Raw genomic sequence first — 26,305 nt, 5'->3', positions numbered from 1 at the left:
TCGCATCTTAGATGATAAGGGGCCGTTACTTACCAAGCTACAATTAGCTAAGCTACATGTCTTCGGCTCTGTACCAATAGATCCCGTTCGCAGCTCCTCACAGTGAGACCTATCAAACGACGCACATAACGATACACAATTTTCTGACCACTACTGTATGATGTGTGATGCTTCTTTGGTGGGCACCTACAGTAACGGAAAGCGTCTACAGTATATCGCGGCTGCTACTGGTACATGTAGTGACGGATCCCTAGAATAATCCTCACGTGAGTACTATTACGATAGATGCTCTTGCGGAGATATAGGAGCTGATGTCAGAGAATTGCGTGCACTGATTGGGCTTAATTACCCGTGAGCAAGCACATTGCACGGGAGCAAATCAGTGTAATTTTATCAAACAGGGTCGCATCCTCAGGTCAATGACTGAACTGATATGAGACATGAAATTAATGATTAAAGACGACTCTTAGATAACTGTTGAATATAAATATATCTAATGTAGTATTACGGGTAACCAATGATATCCTTATTGGTAGACACCAGTTCTCATTTTCTGCTGGTGAAATCTCATCGCAATTGTCTGTTGGATACACCGAACCTTGGTTGATGATGCAGCGTATGATGGCCATTAAATGACCCAGAGAGAAGCTGAAAACTGGGGGGAGAACCATCTAGTTAACAATACTAACCTCTTCAACTCATTTGTGTCTTTCGACACTCCATAATCCAGTACCTCTTGTACTCGCTGGTTCTGCTAACCCCCTTTAGCAATTCATCGTCCCAAACACGTACAGCCAACCCTAAAAATTTCAGCCTGGAGCGTTCTGTGTAAGACTGTATAGAGAAGGAGACATTGTACCAGTCAAGTGGGAATGTTTACACGGAAATGTTTTAGTGACAACCCCATTTAATGTCTTTTTTTTTTCGTGTTTCTGATCACGTGATTGCATTTGTGCAGACCTTTTTAGCCCATTTTAAATGCTCCCTCCCGTTCACACGCGACGCGTGAATAATTAACACTGGCAAAAAATCAATTTTGACGCAGGACCAGCCTAATGAGACGCGTCTAAGGTTGCACGACGCACACTGTGACCACATCATTTGGAAGAGGCTTGCACTCTCAACCGTCACACCCACCACCGATACAAAACACGCACCATAAAAACGCACCATGGCTAAAGCGAAGCAGCAATCGGTGCTATCGTTCTTCAAGAAGACGCCTGTCAAGGAGACCAAAAAACAGGAGACCAAGACGACGACTTCCAGTGACAACACGCTCGTAGATGAGAAGACGTCTCCTGCCACCCCTGTTACTCCAGAGACTGTCACGAAGAGCACCCTCAAGTCCCTTGAGGCCACAACCATCTCTTCGAGACCGCCACCCAAGTTCGACACAACCGGCAATGTTCCCACTCCTAGCAGCGAATTCGAGGATGGAGAGGAGCATAGCAGTCCTGTTAAGAGAGTGAGTATGACGGAAGCAACGCTAGCGCATGACTGAAGGTCAGGGGCTGAGAATAACATGTGTGACATGACACACACTATGGCAGATGCCTTTGTGGGAGTAGCAAAGTCACAAGGCTGCTCATACCTGACGGCCAAATGCGGCGACCTGTACTCTCGGAGCGTGACTTGCGTGTGAGCCTGCACCAACCTGAGGCCATTGTGTCAATGCGGCTTTGACAATGACGCATACTCCTCAATCAAGTGTTACTAACCAAGCACCGAAAACAACGAGTTCAACTAGACGATTCCGATCTCGATCTCGATCTCGACTCTGAGGATGAGGCAGCCTTCAAGCCCACTCGATCCAAACGACGAGTCATTGATGACGACAGTGACACTGACGGATACGTACCCAGTGAAGAGGAGGCTGACGACCATGTCATTGAGGGTGCTGTGAACGAGGCTGATGTCAGTGACGTTGAAATGGCCGACGAAGACGACGAAGAGGAGATTGTGGCTGTCAAGAAGAGATCCTCTCCCAAGAGTTCTCAATCAGGCTCTTCTGCCCTGGCAAAGTTCTCGGCCAAGTCTTCATACACTAGTGACAAATCGGCACGACCTGCTGCCAAAAAGGCTGCCGTCAACGGAGGAGGCAAGCACTCAGAGTTTGCCAAAAACAACACAGAGCGTTACAAGTGGCTTATTGATATCAAGGATGCCCAGGGTAATCCCGAAGGTTCTCCTGACTACGACCCCCGAACCCTTTACATTCCTTCTTCCGCCTGGAGTAAGTTCACAGCTTTCGAGAAGCAGTACTGGGAGGTCAAGAGTAAGATGTGGAACACGGTTGTGTTCTTCAAGAAGGGCAAGTTCTACGAGCTATATGAGCGAGACGCAGACATTGCTCATTCTGAGTTTGATCTCAAGCTCGCTGGAGGCGGACGAGCCAACATGCGGCTCTGTGGAGTTCCCGAAATGTCCTTCTTCTCGTGGTCCAACGCGTTCATCAAAAACGGACACAAGGTTGCTCGTGTGGACCAGAAGGAAAGTGCTCTCGCCAAGGAGATGCGAGAAACTGCCACGCTCAAAAAGGAGGACAAGGTCATCAAGCGAGAACTCTCTCTGGTGCTGACCAGCGGTACTCTTACTGACGAGAAGATGCTGACTACCGATCTGGCCACTTATTGCATGGCTGTTAAGCAGGAAGGCTCTCGAATTGCTGTGGCATTTGTGGATACCGCTTCTGGAGCCTTCCACACCTCTTCGTTTGAGGACGACGCAGACTTCTCCAAGTTTGAGACTCTGGTAGCCCAGATTCGACCTGGAGAAGTTCTTCTGGAAAAAGGTATCATCGACAAGGCTGTCGTCAAGATCCTCAAGCGAAACACCACCATTAATACTCTCTGGAACTACCTGATCCCCAAGGCCGAGTTCTGGGACGCCACCACTGCCATGGAGCAGCTCACACGAGGCAAGTACTTTGAAGCTGAGGATTTGGACGACATGTCCAACTACCCTGAACATCTCAAGAGCTTCATTGAGGACGATGTGTGCATGTCCGCCTTTGGTGCTCTGCTGTGGTACATGCAGTATCTCAAGCTGGACAAGGAGCTTGTCTCTCTGGGAAACTTTTCTGACTATGAGCCCATCCAGAGCGAGTACATGGTGCTTGATGGTCACAGTCTGCAGAACTTGGAGGTTTTTGCTAACTCTTACGACTCCACAGATGCCGGCACTCTGTTCAAGCTGCTCAACAAGTGTGTTTCTCCCTTTGGAAAGCGACTGCTTCAGCAATGGGTCGCCCTTCCTTTGCTTGATCAGGTCAAGATTGAGGCTCGTCTTGACGCTGTAGAAGCATTCATGGAGGACGATTTCGGTATTGAGCGACGGCTGGCCAAGCTTCCTGATTTGGAGCGTCTGTTGGCCCGAATTCATGCTGGTCGAATCATGCCTAAGGACTTTGTTCGAGTCGTCGAGGGTTTTGAGGAGGTGTACCACATGGTTGCTGCGCTCAGCGAGAAGGCTCCCGAGTCTGCTCCTCTAATTCGCACTCTGATCGAGTCTCTTCCCAATCTGGAGACTATGCTGGTTCCCTGGGATACCAAGTTTGACAGACAAAAGGCCAAGGAAGGTCTTCTCATCCCCGAGCCTGGGGTGGAAACGGACTTTGATGCTTCCCAAGGGACCATCAAGGGTCTGGAGGACGAACTCATGGTCAAGCTGAGAGAGTACCGAAAGGAGTACAAGAGCCAGGAGATTAAGTTCTACGACTCCGGCAAGGAGATCTATCTAATTGAGATGCCCGTCAAGCTCGTCAAGCAGATTCCCAACTCGTGGCAACAGATGAGCGGTACCGCCAAGGTCAAGCGGTTCTGGAGTCCAGAGGTCAAGGCTCTGGTTCGAAAACTGATGGAGGCGCGAGAAGACCACAAGACCATCGAGGCGGCCATGGAGCGACGGATGTACGCCCAGTTCGACGAGCACTACAGCTCGTGGCTGCGGTGCGTTGAGGTGTGTGCTCAGCTGGACTGTCTGCTTTCTCTGGCCAAGTGTTCTCAGACTCTCGGCTCTCCCTCTTGTCGGCCCGAGTTTGTGCCCTATGTTTCGGGAACAGATGCTACTCTCAAGTTTGAGGGGCTGCGACATCCCTGCTTCGACTCTACCAAGCAATTCATTCCCAACGACGTGTCCCTTGGTGGAGATGAGGCTAACATCACTCTGCTGACCGGTGCCAATGCCGCTGGTAAGTCTACGGTACTGCGAATGACCTGTACTGCCGCTGTGATGGCTCAGATGGGCTGTCATGTGCCTGCAGCATCTGCTCGTCTAACTCCCATCGACCGAATTATCACACGTCTTGGAGCCCAGGACAACATCTTCGCAGGCAAATCTACTTTCTACGTGGAGCTCAGTGAAACTAAAAAGGTATTTGACGCTACTCCCCAATCTCTTATTGTACTGGATGAGCTTGGACGAGGAGGTTCGTCTGCCGACGGATTTGCCATTGCCGAGGCTGTGCTTCACCATGTGGCTACGCAGGTGGGCTGTCTGGGTTTCTTCGCCACGCATTACGGTACGTTGCACACTTCATTCACACACCACCCTCAAGTGCGACCCATGCGAATGGCCATTCTGGTGTCCGAGGCGTCCAAGGAGATCACCTTCCTGTACAAATTGGAGCCCGGATCGTCGCCTGGCTCTTTCGGTATGCATGTGGCTGCCATGTGCGGTATTGACAAGAGCATTGTCGATAACGCTGAGGAGGCCGCGAAGAAGTTTGAGCACACCGCCAAGATGAAGAAGCTGTTGGAAGCTGCCCATTCCGACGACTACATGCCTCTGGGCGCCTTCTCTGACTTCGTCTGGCTGCTCAACAACCCCACAGACTTCACTCAGCGAGGTGTTCGTACCATGGCCGGGTACGTGCAATAGGTGAAATACTGAGCGATTTTAACTGTGCGATTTTATTTAACTAATGTAATATGAAATTTATTTGTATGTATTCTTACTTCTGAGCAAACTTCCAATCTCTTATTCGCTCCTTTTCAGCCTCCCTGTCTCCAAAGTTGCCTGGACAGATCCACTCCAGCTCTGCCGTGTCAAGAGCAATATCAATAACATATAATGGATAATACTCGTCGGTGTGGAACGAGTAATGGAACGGCTTGAAGTTCTTTGAAAGCACTCGGTTGGCGTAAAAGTACTCAATATATGCTGTTCTAACAGTGATATCACTGAAGACAGAATTGTATGGTATGCCTGGATGGTTAGTTTGTCGAACCATGGTATGACCAATAATCCACAATCTGTTAGCTATCTGGCATAGGTTCTTTGAGTACTTGGAGCTGAGATGTTTCACCAATTTCGATAGGTTCTCCAGTAGCAACAGCAGACTCTCGTATACTGCTCTAGTGAGCGCCATATTGACACTATCATTAGCTGAAATCTTTTTAGTCTCCCAGTAAAGGGCTGTTCTTCGCAGTCTGACGAGAGAGGCGTGTAGCAGGCTCCAGTACCTTCTAGGAGGTTCACAGTGGGTAACGAACAGAATCTTCTTCAAGTGTTGCAGTCTATGACTTTCCAGCATCAGGCCGTATCCTAGAGTTCGTATAGTCTCCCAAACAAAGGCTTCATTCTGTAATAGGCCCGAGAGCTGGTTTTCCAAGTGAGGAATGAATTTTTCCGAAAACCCCTTGAATTCTGACTTATCTGTCTCTTGTCTTTCCTGCTCTCTTGCGATCCACTCTTTGTCCTTTGATACTGCTTCTCCGTCCCCCTCGGGATCAACATTAAGCATGTCTGTCCACCATTCGAGGATTCCAAAGTCCTTGGACTTTTGTGACTTTGTAATTTAGAACTTTTCCAGAATATCTTGCGTCCCTGAGAACACCGCCCTGGTGCTTTCCTTCTTGTGGTCCTGTAGCACCTTGAGTAATGGCACTGGATCGACGATTTGCGGTCGATAAAAGCCGTAGAAGCATGATTCGAGGAAGTTCAACGGGTCGTCAATCTGATCTACCAGCTCGGACGCACCCTCGTCGCCCAATTCAATGTACCTTTCGCGTGATTGAGGGTTACTGAGGATTTGATAGCCAATACTTAAAGCACATAAACTCGCGACACTGTGGCTCCAATCAACCAGGCGATTTCGGAACTCCTGCTCCAATTGCACCGTTTGCACCGTTTGAGATACCTCGAACAGCTCAAATAATAGCATGTGGGAGTTGTGACGGGTCGGATGAAACTAGCAGAGCAAGTCCTTGTTGAGCATATCTAGCTCTATTTACAATTCACCAACTGTAGATATGGGGTAATATGAAACTCTATGAGGTAGCTCATCGCGGGGATGGTGACACCAAGTACTGTACAGTAGTCGACGTTGGAGTGGAGGGCTTCTTTGAGTCGTAATCAGCTGATCCAACGGTCAACATTTTTGGGGATATTTCAAAAGTCAGCAGATCGTATTGTGGCCTGATTCTCCGTGTACTCTTCATTGGTATGGTAAAACACCCCCAGCGTGTCTTGTGTGCTTGTACTTGTATGTACTGTTGTTATTATTATGAAATAATTATGAAAAAAAGTACTGTAGCATTAAGTATTACGACAACACACAGGGAGTAAGATTTAGATCAAGCCACGGTTATGAGGGCACGTGACTTTTCACACCCTTGAGTCTTGTTTGGTTGACGCGTGATCTCTACGGAGGGGGTATGTTTTGAATGCACGTGACCCTTCGGCTAATGGCCCCTGGATCATTTGTTGGGCAACCCCGCAATGTTAGAGCAGTCTACGGAACGGTGAATACCGGAGTTAGTGTGCCATTCCGAAGATTGGAGAGAGGTGAGAATGAATTGACGGTGTAATTACATACTCTGTTGTTTCTGTTGAAGTATCAGGGCAGCAGCCACATTCAATCTTCTCACTGAAACTCTGCCAAATACCACAACTACAAATAGCAAACACTCCAGTATTATTAGTTACCAAATTACTTCAGCTTCCCGGGTATCCTCGGCTAGCGGCACTACGATAGCGTGAACTCCAGGCGTAGACTCTGTCTCGAGTGAGCTTCTGAGACAGTATCGCGGTTATCGAAGGTTCACAGTACATATCTGACCACCAGCCTGTGAGCTGCCCTCAGTTTTACAGTATACACGGTCGGCTGCTCTCTATATACGGATCCCGCAATCTCTGGTCATAGTAGGAATGTCGAACGTACTGTATGTATCGGTACGGTATGTATCGTAACGTTCCCAGAACTACACGCTAGTGATGCAAGCCGCACGTTCGGATGCAAAGCCGAAACCGCAGCTTTTACGCCTGGGTTCTGGAAACAGCCTCCACCTGGTTTATCTGGGGTCTAAAGGCGTCGTAGCAGCGACGTCGGCAATTTCGCGGACACTTGCACATTAGTGTGCCCTGCTCAAGAGCAACCATACCATATTGAGAGGGTGTGAATGGCTGGCATGACACAGGTATGGGCTGACGTCATGTAGCTACTCGTACACAATGCGGGGCTTTAATTAATTGCATATTGGGCGGGTTAATGCTCAAAAGTTACTAAGACGCTAGAAGTACAGTATCGTGGAAATCTCTGCACTTTTATTGTATTTATTATTGGTATTTTACAATGTGAGATGCTCCGTACTTTCAAAGTAACTTGCCTGACTCCACCATGCTCAACTGCGCTAATAATTAGCATGTCACCTATCTTGCGTATTTACTAGCGTGAAAAATTACTCGGAGAAGCTAAGAGCCGACTTGAGGTGGTAGTGCATCGGCAGAAGAAAGTGAGCTCTGGTGGTGGCTTAGCAGAGAGCTGGAGGTCTGGTTATTTCCTACTTCCTGAACGCCCCCAATCCTCTCATATATGGTAGTTGCTGGCACGTGGTTCTTTTTAAGGGTTTCGTTTGACTTCTGCCGTTCGACATTCTACACCCTCTTTTTTCCTCAGCCGCAACTCTCCCTTACACCTTATCCGCCCCGTTCCAACATCTAAACCTAGAGTGCAGCGCTCTTAGCTTCTCACCACCACACAGCCTAAGTCAAGTCACACTACCACTTCACATCTATAAAGTGACACGAAAAGTCGGTGTACTAACTACACCTCCTGCCACAAACACAGTCACCTCGCCCACTCACAACACCTAACCCTTCATCACCCACTCACAACATGCACGCAGCTCTTCCTAACCTCGCAGACTACGAAGTCTCTGACAAGACAGGCTTCCTGCCCGAACAGCTGCCTCTTGAAAGCCTCACCAACCCCTACTATGCTCCCTGGGAGCAGGTGGCACAAAACCTTCCTGCTCTGATTCTCACCCGACGAATTAGACAGTATGTAGACACACGAATGCCCGTGCTGGAGATTGACCAGCTCAAAACCCCCGAAGAACAGCGACGAGCATACTCGGTGCTCAGTTTCATTGCCCACGCTTATATCTGGGGCTCGCCTGGAGATGACCCTCGAGACTACATTCCTCCTCAGATCACCGAGCCCTGGGTGGCCATCTCCGACCTCCTGGAACTGCCCCCTGTTTGCACATACGCCGGTCTGTGTCTGTGGAACCACAAGACCATCATGCCCGTGGCCTCTTCCGACCAGTGGGACCTCGACTCTCTGGCCACTATCACCACATACACCGGTTCCTTTGACGAGTCGTGGTTCTACTTGGTCTCCACCACCATGGAGCGACAGGGAGGCGCTTGCATCAAAGCCGGTCTGGGCGCTATCGCTGCTGCCCGAGAAAACGACTTTGCCACTGTTACCTCCAACCTGCAGTACCTCGCTGAGGCCATCGACGCCATCATCACTCTGCTTGGACGTATGTACGAGATGTGCGAGCCTCACACCTTCTACCACCGACTGCGACCTTACCTCAGTGGTTCGGAGAACATGGCAGACCGAGGTCTGCCTCACGGAGTCAAGTATCAGACTCGAGCTGACCCTGACTCTAAGGAGTACCGGGCCTACGCTGGAGGTTCTAACGCGCAGTCCTCTCTCATTCAGACTCTCGATATTCTTCTGAACGTGGAGCATCGAGCAACTGGCCAGCGACCCACCTCCAAGAAGGACAACTCTACACGAGATGCCTCTCCTCCTGCTTCTCAGGCCACTGCTCCCCCCAAGCAGAACAATTTCATCCACGAGATGCGAAAGTACATGCCCGGTCCCCATAGACGGTTCCTGGAGCATTTGCAGCAGGTGGCTGAGATCCGGGACTTTGTCCTGGCCAATCAGGCCGAGCACCCCGAGATCGTTCTTGCCTACGATGCCTGTCTGGCCATGCTGCGATCTTTCCGAGACAAGCACATCCAGATTGTGTCCCGATATATCATTCTGCAAGCAAAGGAGAAGGCCAAGACCGGTATTGCTCTCACTGCTCCCGCTGGCCCTGAGCGAGGTACTGGAGGAACCGCTCTCATTCCCTTCCTCAAGCAGGCTAGAGACGAGACTGGAGACCCCGCCGCCTCGTCCTGGGGTAAGCGAATCTTGTCGGACAACTTCAAGAGCTACCAGCGACCTGCTGGCCGGCCCAAGAAGACCAAGATCTCCAAGCCCACGGAAAAGATCCACTCTTCTTCCGAAGACGAGGATACTCGAGAGAAGAATGCTGTTCATCTGCGACAGAAGATCAAGCACAAGGTCCAGAACCTGGAGGATAACTCGGAAGATGAGAATGTTGGACTGGCTGGAAATTGGGAGCTTGGAAAGGACGAGGGCAAAATCATCCACTGGTAGATGGTACACTGACTAACGTACGTAAAGAATGCTAACATTGACTATATGCTGAATGTACTGTGACTAGGTGGGGGTAGGTACGTTGGTGGGTGCAAAACAAACAACCATAAGAATTCTTCCTGTGGTTAATCAGTACATCATAGCGTGTTTTTTTTGACGCGTAGCGTGTTCAGACATTGGAAGGGTATTCCAATGAATTTGGCACAATGAGTTCGTAATTCTTGGTTATCTGTGCTACATTGCTTCATGTACAGGTGAGGGGAGTTTGGGTGAGGTTCCCTCATTCTTGATACGCTGGATCGTAGACATCAGCATGCTACTTGTATGAACGGCATGCGCTTCGGTAAGAATCGGTTGCATCTTTAAGCTCAAGACGCCAAGATCATCGTAGAACTGGGCAAGAGCTTCCACCGAAGATCTAGGTATTGTACGCTTCTACTTGTACTTGTACGTAAAACTTGTACAAGTAGTTCTTAAAATCAATATAAATACGTTCATATTCCGTTGAATCCAACAAGTTGCGATGGTTTGATGTGTTTTTTTGGCATCTCAGTTGAGAGTTTCAAAAACTGAAGGTTCTGTATAGGATATCCATTGGACCAGCACAATAATAATTCTTGTACGCAAAATTAACACAGAGAGACAACACTCGAATAACTAAAAGTTCTATTACTATATACAAATACTTGTACTTGTACTGTACAAGCACACATTTATTTTGAACAGGAGCATCATGCTTGTACATCTCAAATTACTCCTTGTTTTCCTTGGGAGCAACTCGAACATGGTAAGGAGCGAGCTGCGCCGAGGTGGCAGCAGATGGACTGCCAATCATGGGGTCAGCCCCAGTGACGGTCTTAGGAAAGGCGATGACATCTCGAATAGACGAGTAACCTGCAAGCATTGCGACCAAACGGTCAAAACCGATAGCAAAACCAGCATGGGGGGGACATCCCACATCAAAGGCTCGCAACAAGTGTCCGAAAAGCTTCTCAGAGTTGGGGATCTTCATAATCTCCTTGAAAATGTAGTTCTGCAGCTGCGAATCGTGGACTCTAGTAGACCCACCCCCCACTTCAACGCCGTTGAGGACTAGATCATAGTGTTGACCTCGGACCTTCAGTGGATCCGTTTCCAGAAGGGGGTAGTCTTCAAGAACAGCCATGGTAAAAGGATGATGGGAGGCCACAATCTGAGTGTAGTCAAACTTGGGGAAGGGCTGCGATTTTTCAGGATCAGAGTCCATCGAGCTAGGAGAGAAGAGAGGAAAGTCAATGACCCAAGAGGCCACAAAGGTGTCTTCAATTGAGGGAAGCTGCTCCCCAGAAGCCAATTGGCGTCGCCATTTCTCAGGGTACTCCTTGATCAGTAACTGTCTCGCACGTCCAAGAGGAGTGGGATTCTCGTATGAGGTAGTTTGTCTAGTAGAAGCAAGGACAACATCTCCAACTGAAACAGGAAGTGTCTTGTCAAGTTTAAACTGAGAAACTTGCTGGTTCCAGGACGAAAGGTTCTCCTCAGTTATTTGAATCACGTCGGGAATTCGGTTAGTGTACTGTCGAGCCTCAGATAGGAAGTCGAGAGACTCAGGAGCATTCTCCTTGGTGACGTGCAGAATCTCACACACGGGGAAGTCCTCATTAAAGGAGGTGGCATGCTCAGAGACATCGGTAATGGCACAAGTGTATCTGAGATCTGGCTTGTCAATACCGTACTTGCCCAGAGCCTCTTTGAAAGTCATGGGATTGAAAGTGGACTGCTGCACAAGGTTTTCATTAGCATCAAGAGTGTAGATGTTCTTGTTCACAGTATCGGCGAAGATCTTGAGCACGAGCTTCTCTACAACCTCTCGCACGTCAGCTCCATTGGCAAAAGCCATCTCCATATCGACCTGGGTGAATTCAGGCTGCCGATCCTGTCTCAGATCCTCATCACGGAAACACTTCGCCAACTGATAGTATCTATGAACACCAGAAGCCATCAGCAGCTGCTTATACTGCTGCGGACTCTGAGGCAAAGCGTACATGAGGTTTCGCTTTCTTGTGGGCACCAGAAACTCTCGAGCTCCCTCGGGAGTGGATTTGAAAAGTAGAGGAGTCTCGACCTCTGTGAACCCAAGATTATCCAGAACGCTTCGAGAGGCCCTCATGGCGTTGGCTCGAAGCTTGAGAGCAGCCTGAAGCTGGGGTTGTCGCAATTGCAGGTATCGGTACTCTGCAGGCCAATCCTTTGTATCACCCAGAGTCAGCTGACTCCCCTTCTCGTTGGCCTCATTGAGCACAGAGGAAGAAGAAACCACTAGATCAAACACTCCCTTCTTGGCGGTTCTCTGCTTCGCAACCACACCCTCCACGACCACTGCACTCTCAGGCTTCATAGATCGAAGCATCGAAGGACTGTTGGAATCCACCAATTGGATGATATCTCCGTTAGTATCTCTCAGGGATGCAAAAGTGAGGTTCTTGGATACCTTTCGGGGTTTCTTGTGGATCCAGCCCTGCAGAGTGACCTTCTTCTGGCTCTGCTCCAGCGCAGGAGCATCTTTGAGAAGACCGGTGATGGAATGGGTTCGACTAGGAAACGAAAACTTGGTTACGACGGTTTCAGAAGCTGGGAACTTCAGACCGGTGGATTTGTGTCGAATGGTTGCCGCAAGTGTGCCCCCCACACTCCGGGGAATCCGCCTAACTGCTCTTAGCATGGCGTTTTTGTATGTTCAGACGATATGACAACCTGTGCACATTAAGTTCAGTACGAATTACAGGTTATGAGTACATACATCATGGAGGGAGTAATGTCAATCATTATAGAGAGTAAATGTGACATATATTTACTCTTGAACATTTATTTATCCACTTATATCGCCACCGGAAGGTCATGGAATTCTTTTCCTACGCCTCCCAGGCGAGAATCGAACAAACCATAATTTCGAGTTAACCTCGTACTTTGCCACACATACATCACCAAGATAGATTAACACACGACACAACTACAGATCAAAAATCAATAATGGAGCGATTTCAGCGAATGCTACAGACCGGGGGCCTCGGTGGTCCCGGTGTTGGAGGAGGTGTGAGTATGATCGGAGCTGGATGGTTTGATTATGTCCAGGAATTGGAAACGACTCATGAAACATAGTACTAACAACAGGATGGACCTGTGGTCGACAACTCAGAGACTGTCTACATTTCCTCATTAGCTCTTTTGAAGATGCTGAAGCATGGACGAGCTGGTGTCCCCATGGAAGTGGTGAGTATGCAATGAACGCGGTGCTATTCGACAATGGCTGTTGTACGCCACAACGTGGTGACAATGGTGGCAACAGCAGATCGAGGGGGATGGGTTGAACGAATCAATACTAACAACAGATGGGACTTATGCTGGGAGAGTTTGTGGACGACTACACAGTTCATGTCATTGATGTGTTTGCCATGCCCCAGAGTGGTACTGGTGTCTCCGTTGAGGCCGTTGATGATGTGTTCCAAACACGAATGATGGATATGCTTAAACAGACCGGTCGAGATCAGATGGTCGTCGGATGGTACCATTCACATCCCGGTTTCGGCTGCTGGCTGTCGTCTGTGGATATCAACACCCAACAATCGTTTGAGCAGCTCAACAAGCGAGCAGTGGCAGTGGTGGTGGATCCCATTCAGTCGGTCAAGGGTAAGGTTGTAATTGACGCCTTCCGACTGATTAACACAAACTCGGTGCTTTTGGGCCAGGAGCCTCGATTGTCGACCTCCAACGTGGGTCATCTTAACAAGCCCACAATCCACGCCCTGATCCACGGCCTGAACCGACACTACTACTCCATTAACATCAACTACAAGAAAACTCCCCTGGATGAGAAGATGCTGCAGAACCTGCACAAGAGCAGTTGGACCTCTGGTCTGGAGATCCAGAACTACGAGACCCAGGAGTGCAACAACGCCAACGCTGCACAGAAGATGGTCAAACTGGCCATTGAGTACACCAACCGAGTGCAGGAGGAGCAGGAGATGACCGAGGACCAGCTCAAGACTCGATATGTCGGAAAGCAGGACCCCAAGAAGCATCTTGAGGATGCTGTTACTGATAGACTGGAGGAGAACATTGTTTCTCTCATGGCTGGAAACGTCGACAACGTTGCTTTCCAGGCGTAGGTGGTTTGTACTAGGTAGTGCATTATATAAATAAATTAAACGGTTCATGTTTGAACTGGGGTATGTAGGTGCGTTCGAGTGGCCACTGTACTCCTACTGTAGCTACTGTACGTTTAGTCATTATGCTGTTATTCTATATTACTTATTCGTAGATGCTGTGTGCTTGTAGTAGACAGCACCTTTCGTGTTGTTTTAAGCACCATATTCAGTGCTAGTCGTTGTTCATGCTAACATCTCCATGACCATCTCCATTGCCGTCCTCCTTTTCTCTGCTGTTGTCCCGCTCCTCACTGCTATTGGTTCGGCAGCCATTCTCCTCGGTATCAGTATCCATGTCGTCACTTGGGCTGTTCTCTTCCACCAGCTCAAACAGCTTCACTGAGCCATCTAATGAACAGGTAACGATTTTGTTATCAATAACATCCAGTGAAATAATAACTCCCGGATGAGCGTCAAACGAGCCCCGCACAGTTCGATCCTGTATATCGTACACGTAGACGCGACCGTCCTCAGAGGCATGCAAAAGGACGGCTCGATCCTGACGATACACAAAGCCAGTGGGACAGCAGTACTTGCCATTCTCGTGGCCCTTGTATGTCTTGACCACCTTATTGTTCATGTAGTCCCACAACCTTGCAGTGGAGTCCATATTAGAGACAAGGATGAACTTGGAGTTTGGAGTGAAGCGGGCAAACATGATGGGTGAAGATTCTTCACCGACAATTGTTTTCAAACATTGGCCAGTGGCAGTGTCCCACATTCGGATAAGACCGTCATGTGATCCACTGACAATCATGGTTCCTTCGCATGAGAAGTCGACCGCCGAGATGGGTTGTGAGTGGGCCGCCAGGGTCATGATGCACCGACCCTGAAGCACGTCCCACACTCGGACATTCTCATCGGCTGATCCGGACACCACTAGGTTGCCCTTATAATTGAACTTGACGCATGTCACATAGTGGGTGTGTCCCACTAGGATACGCTGACTGGAAGGTCGGTGTGTGGACCAAATTCGGATCGTTCGATCGTCGGAAGCTGTGGCGAGCATCTTCGAGTCAGGCGACCAGCTGATGTCATTGATTCCCGCTCGATGACCTCTCAGCGTCTGTATCAGGTCTCCAGTAGCAGCGTCCCACAGCTTTATAGACGCGTCTGCAGAACATGTTGCAATCTGTTTGCCGTTTGGGCTGATTTTTGCCGTCGTGCAGGGTGCGGAGTGAGCGTCTATCGTGAGCTTCGTAGGAAACTCCGACGCCAGGTCCTCCTCCTGCTCGGTTCTCACTTTTTTTGTGCCACCGCCGAAATCCGTCGTCATGTTGGAGTATGCAGGAAGAACGCACTCTCAGTCGGTTTGACTAACTTTGATCGGGATAAAACAGGCAGTACTGTAGCATACAACAGCAGCTTCGGGGACGGGCACAAGAAAAAACCAACACCACAAATTAACACAGCATGGACAACATCAAGCGGCTCCTCCAGTACGTTACACGAGGCTTTTACGACACAAAGTCCATCCTGGTGATGGACGCGCTGCTCAAGCATGTGGTGCTTTCAGACGAGGAACTGCACCAGCTGCTGAGCATTCCGGCCAAGGAGATTCGACAGATTTGCGCAAAGCTCAAGGACGACAAGCTGCTCAAGGATCACACCCAGCGCGAGCAGCAGGAAAACACATACGGCTACAACAAAAATTACCAAAAGACGTACTACTACATCCACTACACTGTGACTATCGATGCCATCAAGTGGAAGGTGCACTCCATGAACAAGCAGGCAGAGGAGGCGCTTGGAAAGAAATCCCAGCCACAGGGATACGTGTGTCCGCTGTGTACCAAAAAGTTCACTACCCTCGAGGCCGTCACCAACGTGCAAATGGACGGCACTTTCACCTGTGATGTCTGTTCTACCGTGATTGTCGAAGATACCACCAGTGACGAATCCAGAGTGCACCAGGACCGACTGGAAAAGCTCATGCAGCAAATCAAGCCCATTATAGACGAGCTACGAAAGATAGACGACATCCAGGTGGCCGAAAACACCTTTGAGACGTCGCTTGCCAAGGCGGTTCCCGCACAGCTGGAGGTCACTGCAGGAAGCACCTCTTCTATCAAGACTGCTGGCAGAGGCACTACTTCGTCCCAGACGGGCTCCAACAAAAGCTCCACTCTCACCGTCAACCTTTCCACGGGTGCAGAGGACGAGGCTGCCCAGCGAGATGAGAAGGCTAAGCTGGCCGAACAGAACGCCCTTCCCGCATGGTACATGGAGTCTACTGTTGGTCGACAGATGGTAATGGGGGATACCGACCAGGAGCAACATGGATTCACAGAGATTGGTAACGACGATGACTATCCCCAGAAGAAGGATACAAAGGAGGGTGTTAAAAAGGAGGAAGTGGCTCCCAAGGTCAAGGCCGAGGATATGGAGCCCAAGCTCGAGGAGGAGGAAGAGGACGCTCTGGCCGCATACTACAAGCAATACGAAGCCAAGCAGCGTGCCGAGGATGAGGAGGAGGAAGATGAGGAAGATGACGACGATGATGAGGGTGATTTTGATGATGTTGAGCTGGCTGTTGAGGAGGCTGACTTTGACGAGGAGTAGACGAAGAAAAACTACAGGTGATGTACATATAACAAAGATTTTTTATACACATTAGACTACGAGTAACTAGATACGTACTGGTAGATACAGTACATACTGCATGATTCAAAACATCCAATACCATTATAATACACGTTAGCTACAGCTACTCTACTTGAAACGCTTGTCAATGACATCGGCGCCCTGTTCCTCATACTCCTGCTTGATGACCCAGGAAGAACCAAAGTTGCCGAGAGAAGCGAAAACAGAGGCACCGGTCCATGCCAGCGACTTTCGCTCGGTGGAGGTCACCGAGAGGTAGGGCTGCTTGACATGGAACTGGGTGAAGAACTGGGCCATGTCCCGGTGGATTCGGGCAGTCAGACCGTTGAGCAGAGTAGTTCCTCCAACAACGACAATGTTGTTAAGTAGCTCCATCTGGACCTCGGCTTTGGGGTCGGTCTTGAGCACGGCATGGTAGATGAGCTCCGAGATACCGAGAGTTCCCTCAGGCACGACACCTGGGGGTCCAAACTCGACGGGCCTGAACAGCGACTCGGCGATTCCAAATCGTTCCTGCTCAGCAATGTATGTGCTTCCGTCGGGAAATTCGTAGGGTCTCTGGATGTTGGGTGGCAGCGGTGTGTGAGGCATGATGGGGTGGTAGTTGACCTGGAGGGTGGTTTCCTTGAAGTTGTCGAGCACCCGCTCAATCTCAAAGTTTTTGTACGAGTCAGTCATGCCGGGCAGTTCTCGCAGGAATGTAGAAGGGTTGGGGTCGTTAATGTCCTTCTTCTTCTTGACCAGGTACGAGGGGATGACCTCGACCTGCTTTCGCTTGAACTCCTCGAGAATCAGGTAGTTGAGAAAGTCGCCTCCAAACTTGGAGTGGAAAGAGGCCTTGGTTACCACATTGCCGTCAAGTACGGTAGACACACTGGCCACGGCCGAACCGATCTCCACAATGATGGAGTTGGGTCGCACGGCAGCGTAAGCAGTACAGAGAGGGTTCTTCACGAAGCTGATGGCAGGCGACCGGAACTTGTCGAAGCACATTTCGGCGATCTTGGCCCGTCTTGCACTCGAGTTCCACATCTGCTCTGTGATCACCAGAGGGTACTCGCTCAAGTCGTCCACCTTGAGCTTTTCCTTGATGGCGTACTCCCAAAGCTTGGCCACTCCATCCCAGTCCTGGATGCAACCGTCCTGCACGGGGCTGTAGATTTCCTTGCCGGCTACAGGTCGATGCACGTTTTCCAGGCCGAATTCGTACACATCTTCGCCCTTGTCGTTTGTGTACTTGCCGTATTTGGTGGGGATGACCACCTTGGGGAGGTCGTCTCCCGAGAAGCCGACACGCGTGTATGACGAGCCGCACTCAATGACGATGGACGTGACTTCGTCCGACGACGATTGGACGGCTCCGTTGGCTGTGGGGGGCGTTAGTGACGGCATTGGATGTGTGGTGATGGACGTGATGGTAGATGAAACTTTAGGTGGTGATGTCTGACTGTCGAGTCGTGAACTTAATTGAGGTAAGAGTGAATGTGAGATGGTGGAGGGGATGCATTGGGCATCGGAGTGACAGGGAATAGATTTACTGTACTAATAGAGAGATGGAATTAATATTGGAACTAGAACGTCTGTTTATTTAGGGTAAAACTCGTTCAAATAGATTCATGTAGGAGACGATTAACAAAGACATGATTGTATTACACTGTAATTAGCAGAGCTGTGAGCATAAAAACACTGTAGATACGGCCAAACGCGACAGTGATAAAGGAAATGTTGCGAATTTGTGGATCAGAGATATAACATTGGTTTTATATAAATTAATTTTGTCCATTATGCGGAAGCAAAACAATTATTTCATACATACCAGCACTGTAAACACTGCCGTGGACACTCACGAAGTTTAGTTGGTTATTCTATCCATATTAGTTGATCTGGCTTTTAAGCGAACGTACTCTCATTTATGTTCTAGGTACGGCAAGATGGAGCACATCGACATTTGTGAATAGCGATACGATATTCGAAATCTACTCACGTGACATCAATTTGACATCCATGCCACAAATTGGACCAAGATAATCTTCTACTGCTACAACCTCCACCAATGCTTCTCCAGCTTTTGGTGTGCATACACGGGCCGAAGCGGACATGCTGGGAGCCTAAAGCGCATCTTGAGTCAAACACGGCTGAAGTTATCCTCGAGACTTTTCAGGTGAAAAATATCCACACTAAGCGGATCTAAAAACACGGACTGACACATCCAGAGCCCGTTCAACAGCACCCCCACTGAAAAGTACAGACACAGACACATTGACAATGGTTTCATCAGATACCAAGAAGGTGAGTATGAGTCATAGTCGACAACTACTACCAGCAAGCATCATGATCTAACACAGGCCGAACCTTGGAAGTCCCTGGTAGCCGGTTCTACGGCCGGAGCCGTGGAGGGTCTCGTTACCTACCCTTTCGAATGGTCCAAGACCCGTCTCCAGCTCGTTGACAAGTCATCCACCGCCTCCAGAAACCCTCTGGTGCTCATCTACAACACAGCCAAGACCCAGGGTCTCGGAGCAGTGTACACTGGTTGCCCCGCTTTCATTGTCGGCAATACCGTCAAGGCTGGTGTCCGGTTCCTTGGTTTCGACGCAATCAAGGGCCTGCTGGCCGACAAGGATGGTAAGGTGTCCGGACCTCGAGGAGTTCTAGCGGGACTGGGAGCCGGTGTGCTTGAGTCCGTCGTCGCTGTGACTCCTTTTGAGACCATCAAGACAGCCATGATCGACGACCGACAGAGTAAGAATCCCAAGTACCAGGGTCTGTTCAAGGGAACCGCACAGCTCATCAAGGACAAGGGCCTCTCCGGTATCTACCGTGGTCTTGTCCCTGTTACCATGCGACAGGCTGCGAACCAGGCTGTCCGCCTGGGATCTTACAACTGGATGAAGGTGTTCATTCAGAGCCGGCAGAAGGACCCTAAGGCCCCTCTCTCGTCTCTGTCCACATTCATTGTCGGTGCCTTTGCCGGTATCGTCACTGTTTACACCACCATGCCTCTGGATACCGTCAAGACCCGAATGCAATCGTTGGAGGCCAAAAAGGAATACCGAGGCACCTTCCACTGCTTTGCTCGAATCTTCAAGGAGGAGGGCCTGTTGACCTTCTGGAAGGGAGCCACTCCCCGTCTCGGACGACTCATTCTCTCCGGAGGTATTGTCTTTACCATCTATGAGAAGATCATGGAGATTCTTTAGACGTTTATACATAATGACTAGATGAACAGAAAACAACATCGTGCGTACGTTATTACATTGATCAATATATTAGTACTTGTATCAAATACTCTTCTAGTCTCACAAAAATGAACGCAATATGAAACAGTCTACAATACAGATGCTTGTACTCCATCATGCTATTACAGTATGTGCCATGCAGTGTCTAATAAATAATGGTCCCCTTCCTGACGGGGGCCAAGTTAGTCTATTTGCTTCCCTCCTTTCCTAGACAGCAGTCTCGGGGGTATCTTCTTCCGTCACTACGTGCTGGGGAGTTTGAAGAACAATCAACTCCATTCGTCGAGCACGCCAGTAGTCCCACAGAGCTTTGAGAATGACAAGAGTTCCCACCGCCATGATAATGCCTGACCAGAAGACATTCTTTTCATGAGCGGCCCGCTCCTGTTCCTGCACCGTGGGGTCCACATGCTCCATGGTCGGAATGACTGCGTTTCCCGGAATGTTGGATCCGTAACCGGGTACATCGAAGTTGTTGGGGTCTGAGGGCACAAATTGGTGTGCAGGTACTGACGAGTAGTCTGTAGTGGGGTTTCCTCCGCTGTTTCGCATGTACATGCCGATCTGGAACACTGTGAGTCCGAGGCCTGCTCGAGAGCCCTGTTTGGCCGAGTGCGACGTGTGCAGCAGGTACGTAAGAACAAAACCGATGAATTGGAAAACGGACGATACAGTCATGTTCCACAAAAAAGAAATGGGCGAGCCCACGGGAAGTCCGTCGATAAACACCTCTTCCGCGTAGCCAGGGTGGAGAATAGTGGTTGCCCAGTAAGGAGGAGTGGCATCCGCAGCAGCCTCCTCGTAGGTAGGAGGTGTTTCGTCAGTGGGCTTATCTTCGTCGTCATCATTGGCCTGAGTGTTTGAAAACACACCATCGTGCGAAGATGATGCTGGAGGTTCTGTTGTAGGCAGCAGTTGACCTCTGTTGAATAGACGGTTGAAGAAGCCGGTAGAAAACACGTTGGAGCCCTCGGACCCGGAGCCAGCGTTGCCTCCCGATCCAGAACCGGTGTTTCCAGCTTCAGGAAAACCTCCAGGGATCCGGGTATGGCCTCCGTTGTTGTTGGAGCCCCCTAACCGGTCGTCTGCATAGTTGCTTCTGTCGTACTGGGGGTCTTCCGTCTGCGCCAGCTCCTCCAGAGTAGCTCCTCCATCGTCGTCATGGTTCAGGTCGTCGTCATCATCTTGTGTGCTGGTGTCGACCTGGTTGTAGCTACGTCCCATCCGTCCTCCGCTCTGGAGATGATGTTCATCATCCGAGTCCGAATCTGAGTCGCTTCCAAAAGCCGCAGCCAGAGCGTCACGTGGACTGGAGGGCGCGTCGAATAACACGTCGTTCGAGTCGTTGGATTCCATGCTGTGTCGAGTCATTGTTAGCGAAGAGGTGCTACGTACTGCGGATGTATATATACAACCTGCGTGAAGAGGCGTATGGTCACGTGTCTTAAACCCTATTTCAAGGGGGCGGAACAGGTCTAGGTGTTTTAGCAGGAAGTTGGAGGGTGATTATGGGTTTGTGAGGCAGTGGCCACGTGAGTGACGATTTTTGATACTACCATCATCTCTGTGTCCTATGGCTAGTTTTTTAGTGACTGAGTACTCTCCATACCCCATACAAACAATGTCTCCTACTTGTACTTGAAAGTATAACCGTGCCAAACACAGCACAGAGTAACAACTCAAGTGGCGTTTTACATCTGATCAGAATGTGAGCACGGTACAGGTCTTGGGAGCTTGACAAGGAAAAAATTATCCGTAGATGTAAAGGAAATTTCTCTTTAGTTCTGCTTTCGTTTTCGTTTGCCCTACTAAAATGCTTCTGGAAAATACTGGAAGAGCCGTCTTGCCACTTTCGTTGTGGTGGCAACGATAGTGTTATTGGAAGCGCTGCATCTCAAATGTAAGCTGCGTGACTTTCTGGAGCGTGAGCGTAAGGGGCTGTTTGTGATATGAGGTTTCTTTTCATGTCCGTCATATGAAGGGATAAGGGGGTAGCGGAATGGCGACTCAGCTCATGCCCCAGAAATATAAGGCTACACGTGGTGATAGTTTTAGATAGGCTATTGATAGTTCATTTATATTTATGCTATGTAGGTATATAAAAAGGTTAGTAAGGGACTTCGGTGACTACGTACCGGTATTCGTACTGTAGACTCGTGGGCCTACAGCTTCATCCGCTTACCGATTTCGGAAGACCAACCCTTGGCCTGCTCAAAACCATGAGTTCGAGTCTGGTAGTCCTCAAAGGCCTTGACAATGCCCTTTCTGGTGGTTGCAACGAAGGGACCATGCTGGACAATGGGCTGTTCCAGAATCTTTCCTCCAATGACAATGACTCTTGAGGAAGGACCAGGGATGAAGTCGATAGAGTCTCCTCCATTCTTGAATATAACCACATCATGCTGCTTGATCTTCTTGCCGTTGACGGTAGCTGTGCCTTTCATGACATATAACAGCGAGTTGAAGCCCTCAGGTATATCCTGGTTGACCTCTCGTCCGCTGTACTGCTTGGAAGATTCGAAATCAAGGAACCAGACAGGAGTATACGCAAGATCTTTGACGGAATCGACGCCCATAGACTTGCCAGAAATCACCTTGACAGTGAGATCCTCGCTATCCGATTTGGCAATAGGAATCTCAGCGGCTCTCAGATCTCTGTACCGAGGTTTGCAGTTCTTGAGCTCCTTGGGTAGGTCCACCCACAGCTGGATACCCTCCACAGTTCGGACCTCTCCATTAGGACCCGCAGAAGGCATTTCAGCATGCACTATACCTCGTCCAGCAGTCATAAATTGTAAATCTCCGGCATTAAGAGTACCCTTGCTACCAGTGAAATCCTCGTGGTCGACGGATCCATCAACCACATAGGTGATAGTCTCCTGGCCTCGATGAGGATGGTCTGGGAAACCAGCAGAAGAGGGCACCTTGAAATGATCAAACATAAGAAAGGGGGTAAAGTTCACCATATTCCCAGTAGGCATGACACGCCGAACACGCGCTCCTCGACCCTCGGAAGTCTCTAGAGCAGTGAAGATCTTGTCAATGGGCTTGGAAATGGGTGTAGTAATATCGGTAGTGGTAGACATTAGTTTTAGTTGTTGTAGTTTGCTGATGAGTTGTTGTTTTCTTAACATGAGTTTTGATCTAAACCGTCCCAAAGCCGTTCTATATATATCTCCCCATGTTGTCACTGTCACCGATTACACTGCATACACAACGCACAATAACTACTTACACTACATAAACAATGCACGACATCGTATTACCATACATGATTATCAATACTAGAACGTACCATTTTTGTGTGCGATTTGTAAGACTGATTTGTGTTTAAACCAAATATAGATAATAATATAATGTCCGTGAATTAAAACAGTAACAGTCTCTCCCACACCATATAATTACTTCCATGCATTGGGGTTACGGGGGATTTATTCTAATGATTAATTAAAGTTATTTTTAAATTTTTATTCTAGATTCATTACAGCTATATACTTAGTAAGCCAGGTTATTTTATTTACTCTAATGATTCATTACAGCTATATACCTAGTAAGCCAGGTTATTGGCGTTCAATAAATCAATTTTTTTTTTAATTCTAATGATTCATTACAATTTTTTTTATTCTAATGATACATTGATGACAAAGCAGAGACAAGGATTTTGATTCCAGTGTTAAGTGAAATCTTATCGTCGAGGCCCGATGGTTTAGTGGTATAATTCTCGCTTAGGGTGTCCTAGGCAATTTGCGAGAGGTCCCGGGTTCAATTCCCGGTTGGGCCCAGCTTTTTCACTCCCTAAGTGAAGATCTTCATTTTTGTCTCGTCCGGCTTCACGTGACCTAAATATTTGGCAAATCGTAGTTGAAATTATTTTTACTCCCAATATCACCTGACTAACCTTAAAATCAGCCAATCGTTGTGTGCATAGAGGTCATCAAATAAGGTTTCGGGGCTGACATTTCTAGAATATGACAGGAAGAACTAACATCCAATAACAATCGTTGTAATGGTCAGGAAGGTTTCGAGTCATCACGTTTAACTTCGATCACGCGATGACCCCCAGCTCCTCCCAGCTCCTTATAAGGAAGCCTTGGAAGCCCGAAAATGAACAGAATCAAACACACTCTTCCATCTACAACCACTACAACCCACTACATTCATAATGACCTGCTGCAAGAAGAACAACACCACCTGCATTTGCGCCCAGGAGGCCACCTGCTCTTGTGGCCTAAAGCCTGCCCAGCAGTGTGTCTGCTCCAAGGCTCCCGTTGAGAACGCCAAGCCCGTCTCCTCCACCTGCTCTTGCGGCATGAGACCTGCCAACCATTGCACCTGCTCCCGCCAGGGTGAGGAGAACTCTGGTCTTCTCGAGGGTGAGGTTGACTTCACCAACCTCAAATAAGCACCCTGATGGCTGCGTAATATGCTTTGCATTGACACAAAACTACAAGTACCATATTATTTATTGATCAATAACATATCTTATACGAATTTCAGCATTGTAGGAAACCTGAGGTTACCAATTGATACCTGTACTTGAAATACTTGTACGTAGAAATCAGTAAGATGTCATATATATTCGAAGGTCTTCAAACCGTATTGTGCACTGGATGATGGTGATTCTAGTGTAACAGTTGCACACCACGAACCTCATCCATGTTTCACCCAGATCTTTTTTCTCACTGTAAGCTTTCATATAAATGTCATGTACTGTAGCTACAGTATTTCTTTGTACTTGTACAAGTACTTGGATTTCGATCTTAGTGTAGCTACATCATCACGCGCCTCAAATAAACTCTGATGATAATGCACCTGTTGCTTTATCTATACGCAGACAGTACGAGTACGGTATTTAATAAATCATCATCATTAATCTTGAAACTACTCATTTTTGCTTAAGGCTGAATGTGGGGCTCGACGCCAGACACAACAATAGTCTTGAGCACCATGTAGTCATCCAGGCCGTACTTGGAGCCCTCTCGGCCAAAGCCAGACTCCTTGATACCGCCAAAGGGCAGAGCACACTCCGTCATCAGACCGGTGTTAACACCGACCATTCCGACCTCGAGAGCCTCGGCAACCTGTTGGATTCGGTACACGTCCTTGGAGTAGAAGTAGCCGGCCAGACCGACCTCTGCCTTGTTGGCAAGCTCAATGACCTCAGCGTCGGTCTTAAAGGGGAAGATGGCAGCAATGGGACCAAACGTCTCCTCGGAGGCAATCAGCATATCAGACTTGGCCCCGGAAATGACGGTAGGCTGGAAAAAGGCCTTTCCGATCTCAGGGGCGTCGGAGCCTCCAATGAGTACCTTTCCTCCCTTCTTGACAGCATCGTCAACCTGCTCCTGGATCTTGCCCTTGGCTCCCTCGTGGATAAGAGGGCCATGGGTGGTGTTAGGGTCGAGACCGTTTCCAACCTTGAAGTCCTTGACCACGGCTGCCATTCGCTCAGCAAACTTCTCGGCGATGCTCTCGTGCACATAAATTCGGTTTGCACAGACACAGGTCTGGCCAGTGCCTCGGAACTTGGACGCAATAGCTCCGTCGACAGCCCGGTCAATATCGGCGTCCTCAAACACAATGAAGGGAGCGTTGCCACCGAGCTCAAAGGACAGCTTCTTAAGAGTGGAGGCCGATGCGCCCATAAGGGTCTTTCCGACACCAGTGGAGCCCGTGAAAGAAACCTTTTTGACGGTCGGGTTCTCGCACAGGGCGTTACCAAAAGCTCGAGTGTTCTTCTTAGTAGTGACCACGTTGACAACACCCTTAGGGATGCCGGCCTGTTCAGCCAGGTAAGCCAGAGCAAGGGCAGAGTAGGGGGTTTCGGAACCAGGCTTGATCACCATGGTACAGCCAGCAGCAACAGCAGCAGCAGCCTTTCGGGTGATCATGGCCGAGGGGAAGTTCCAGGGGGTGATGATTCCGCAGACTCCGATGGGCTGCTTGATTGTGTAGATTCGGTTGGCGGGGTTGGCGGATGGAATGATGTCTCCGTAGATTCGAGGAGCTTCCTCGGAGAACCACTCGAAGAAAGATGCTCCGTAGCCAATCTCGCCCTTGGCGTCAGCGAGGGACTTACCGTTCTCCAGAGTCACCAGGGTGGCCAGATCACCAGCATTCTCCTGCATCAGATCGTACCACTTTCGCAGCATCTTGGATCGCTCTCGTCCAGTGGTATGTTTGAAGGTCTTGAAGGCAGTCTGTGCGTGCTGGACAGCCTCATCGGCCTCGGCGACAGAGAACTCGGGCACCTGGCCCAGAGTCTCGCCAGTGGCTGGGTTCTCAACGCTGAAAGTGTCTCCGGTCTTGGAGGAGACCCACTGACCATTGACATAGCCCTGGTTTCGCAGAAGATTGGGGTTCTTAAGCAGAGACGAAATGGAAGAGGTGGACATGGCTCGGGTGCTGGAAAGTCGCTGGACGGTATTCAGGGCTCGCAACATTGTGTGTGAGAAGGTGCTTACAGAGGAGACTGGGTTGCGCAGTGTGGTTTATAAGACCTTTAGCTGCGCGGTTAGTAGACACAGCTGATGCACTCCACAAAGCTAAAATCCAAAGTGGTATCAGTTGCCGCAGGTGGATGGGGCGTGATG

The 26,305-nt window shown here is 49.2% G+C and overlaps 14 protein-coding genes and 1 non-coding gene across 15 annotated transcripts; 7 read left to right on the top strand and 8 right to left on the bottom strand.

Moving 5' to 3' along the window:
- Positions 1–1,171: 1,171 nt before the first annotated feature.
- On the top strand, positions 1,172–4,878 carry YALI1_F33925g (uncharacterized protein; the record flags this gene model as incomplete). Its single annotated transcript, XM_505910.3, has 2 exons — positions 1,172–1,465; positions 1,723–4,878. The coding sequence occupies 2 exons, from the start codon at positions 1,172–1,174 to the stop codon at positions 4,876–4,878; spliced, it is 3,450 nt and encodes a 1,149-aa protein (XP_505910.3).
- Positions 4,879–4,951: 73 nt separating this feature from the next.
- YALI1_F33885g (uncharacterized protein) lies at positions 4,952–5,743 on the bottom strand (the record flags this gene model as incomplete). Its single annotated transcript, XM_066094371.2, has 1 exon — positions 4,952–5,743. The coding sequence occupies one exon, from the start codon at positions 5,741–5,743 to the stop codon at positions 4,952–4,954; it is 792 nt and encodes a 263-aa protein (XP_065950443.2).
- Positions 5,744–5,797: 54 nt separating this feature from the next.
- YALI1_F33881g (uncharacterized protein) lies at positions 5,798–6,163 on the bottom strand (the record flags this gene model as incomplete). Its single annotated transcript, XM_068283484.1, has 1 exon — positions 5,798–6,163. The coding sequence occupies one exon, from the start codon at positions 6,161–6,163 to the stop codon at positions 5,798–5,800; it is 366 nt and encodes a 121-aa protein (XP_068139585.1).
- Positions 6,164–8,116: 1,953 nt separating this feature from the next.
- YALI1_F33861g (uncharacterized protein) lies at positions 8,117–9,685 on the top strand (the record flags this gene model as incomplete). The annotated part of the gene is made up of 1 exon (XM_505908.3): positions 8,117–9,685. One exon carries the CDS (start codon positions 8,117–8,119, stop codon positions 9,683–9,685), a length of 1,569 nt encoding a protein of 522 aa, XP_505908.3.
- A 751-nt stretch (positions 9,686–10,436) lies between these two features.
- Positions 10,437–12,386, bottom strand: YALI1_F33819g (uncharacterized protein; the record flags this gene model as incomplete). The annotated part of the gene is made up of 1 exon (XM_505907.3): positions 10,437–12,386. One exon carries the CDS (start codon positions 12,384–12,386, stop codon positions 10,437–10,439), a length of 1,950 nt encoding a protein of 649 aa, XP_505907.3.
- Positions 12,387–12,694: 308 nt separating this feature from the next.
- On the top strand, positions 12,695–13,830 carry YALI1_F33812g (uncharacterized protein; the record flags this gene model as incomplete). The annotated part of the gene is made up of 3 exons (XM_505906.3): positions 12,695–12,757; positions 12,836–12,934; positions 13,054–13,830. 3 exons carry the CDS (start codon positions 12,695–12,697, stop codon positions 13,828–13,830), a joined length of 939 nt encoding a protein of 312 aa, XP_505906.1.
- A 211-nt stretch (positions 13,831–14,041) lies between these two features.
- On the bottom strand, positions 14,042–15,145 carry YALI1_F33791g (uncharacterized protein; the record flags this gene model as incomplete). Its single annotated transcript, XM_505905.3, has 1 exon — positions 14,042–15,145. One exon carries the CDS (start codon positions 15,143–15,145, stop codon positions 14,042–14,044), a length of 1,104 nt encoding a protein of 367 aa, XP_505905.1.
- A 137-nt stretch (positions 15,146–15,282) lies between these two features.
- Positions 15,283–16,431, top strand: YALI1_F33790g (uncharacterized protein; the record flags this gene model as incomplete). Its single annotated transcript, XM_505904.1, has 1 exon — positions 15,283–16,431. One exon carries the CDS (start codon positions 15,283–15,285, stop codon positions 16,429–16,431), a length of 1,149 nt encoding a protein of 382 aa, XP_505904.1.
- A 150-nt stretch (positions 16,432–16,581) lies between these two features.
- On the bottom strand, positions 16,582–17,865 carry YALI1_F33764g (uncharacterized protein; the record flags this gene model as incomplete). The annotated part of the gene is made up of 1 exon (XM_505903.3): positions 16,582–17,865. One exon carries the CDS (start codon positions 17,863–17,865, stop codon positions 16,582–16,584), a length of 1,284 nt encoding a protein of 427 aa, XP_505903.1.
- An 873-nt stretch (positions 17,866–18,738) lies between these two features.
- On the top strand, positions 18,739–19,673 carry YALI1_F33754g (uncharacterized protein; the record flags this gene model as incomplete). Its single annotated transcript, XM_505902.3, has 2 exons — positions 18,739–18,762; positions 18,819–19,673. 2 exons carry the CDS (start codon positions 18,739–18,741, stop codon positions 19,671–19,673), a joined length of 879 nt encoding a protein of 292 aa, XP_505902.1.
- Positions 19,674–19,919: 246 nt separating this feature from the next.
- Positions 19,920–21,083, bottom strand: YALI1_F33732g (uncharacterized protein; the record flags this gene model as incomplete). Its single annotated transcript, XM_505901.3, has 1 exon — positions 19,920–21,083. One exon carries the CDS (start codon positions 21,081–21,083, stop codon positions 19,920–19,922), a length of 1,164 nt encoding a protein of 387 aa, XP_505901.3.
- Positions 21,084–21,874: 791 nt separating this feature from the next.
- Positions 21,875–22,846, bottom strand: YALI1_F33714g (uncharacterized protein; the record flags this gene model as incomplete). The annotated part of the gene is made up of 1 exon (XM_505900.3): positions 21,875–22,846. One exon carries the CDS (start codon positions 22,844–22,846, stop codon positions 21,875–21,877), a length of 972 nt encoding a protein of 323 aa, XP_505900.3.
- A 561-nt stretch (positions 22,847–23,407) lies between these two features.
- Positions 23,408–23,493, top strand: YALI1_F33708r. The gene has a single exon. It is a non-coding gene; the product is annotated as a tRNA-Pro (tRNA).
- Positions 23,494–23,874: 381 nt separating this feature from the next.
- YALI1_F33704g (uncharacterized protein) lies at positions 23,875–24,114 on the top strand (the record flags this gene model as incomplete). Its single annotated transcript, XM_505899.1, has 1 exon — positions 23,875–24,114. The coding sequence occupies one exon, from the start codon at positions 23,875–23,877 to the stop codon at positions 24,112–24,114; it is 240 nt and encodes a 79-aa protein (XP_505899.1).
- Positions 24,115–24,607: 493 nt separating this feature from the next.
- YALI1_F33681g (uncharacterized protein) lies at positions 24,608–26,155 on the bottom strand (the record flags this gene model as incomplete). The annotated part of the gene is made up of 1 exon (XM_505898.3): positions 24,608–26,155. One exon carries the CDS (start codon positions 26,153–26,155, stop codon positions 24,608–24,610), a length of 1,548 nt encoding a protein of 515 aa, XP_505898.1.
- Between the last annotated feature and the right edge of the window lie 150 nt (positions 26,156–26,305).

The sequence above is a fragment of the Yarrowia lipolytica genome, chromosome 1F, assembly GCF_001761485.1.
Source record: "Yarrowia lipolytica chromosome 1F, complete sequence".
In the NCBI taxonomy this organism is placed as follows: domain Eukaryota; kingdom Fungi; phylum Ascomycota; class Dipodascomycetes; order Dipodascales; genus Yarrowia; species Yarrowia lipolytica.
Note: the sequence above shows the minus strand (reverse complement) of the source record. Positions and strands in the feature narration are given on the sequence as shown.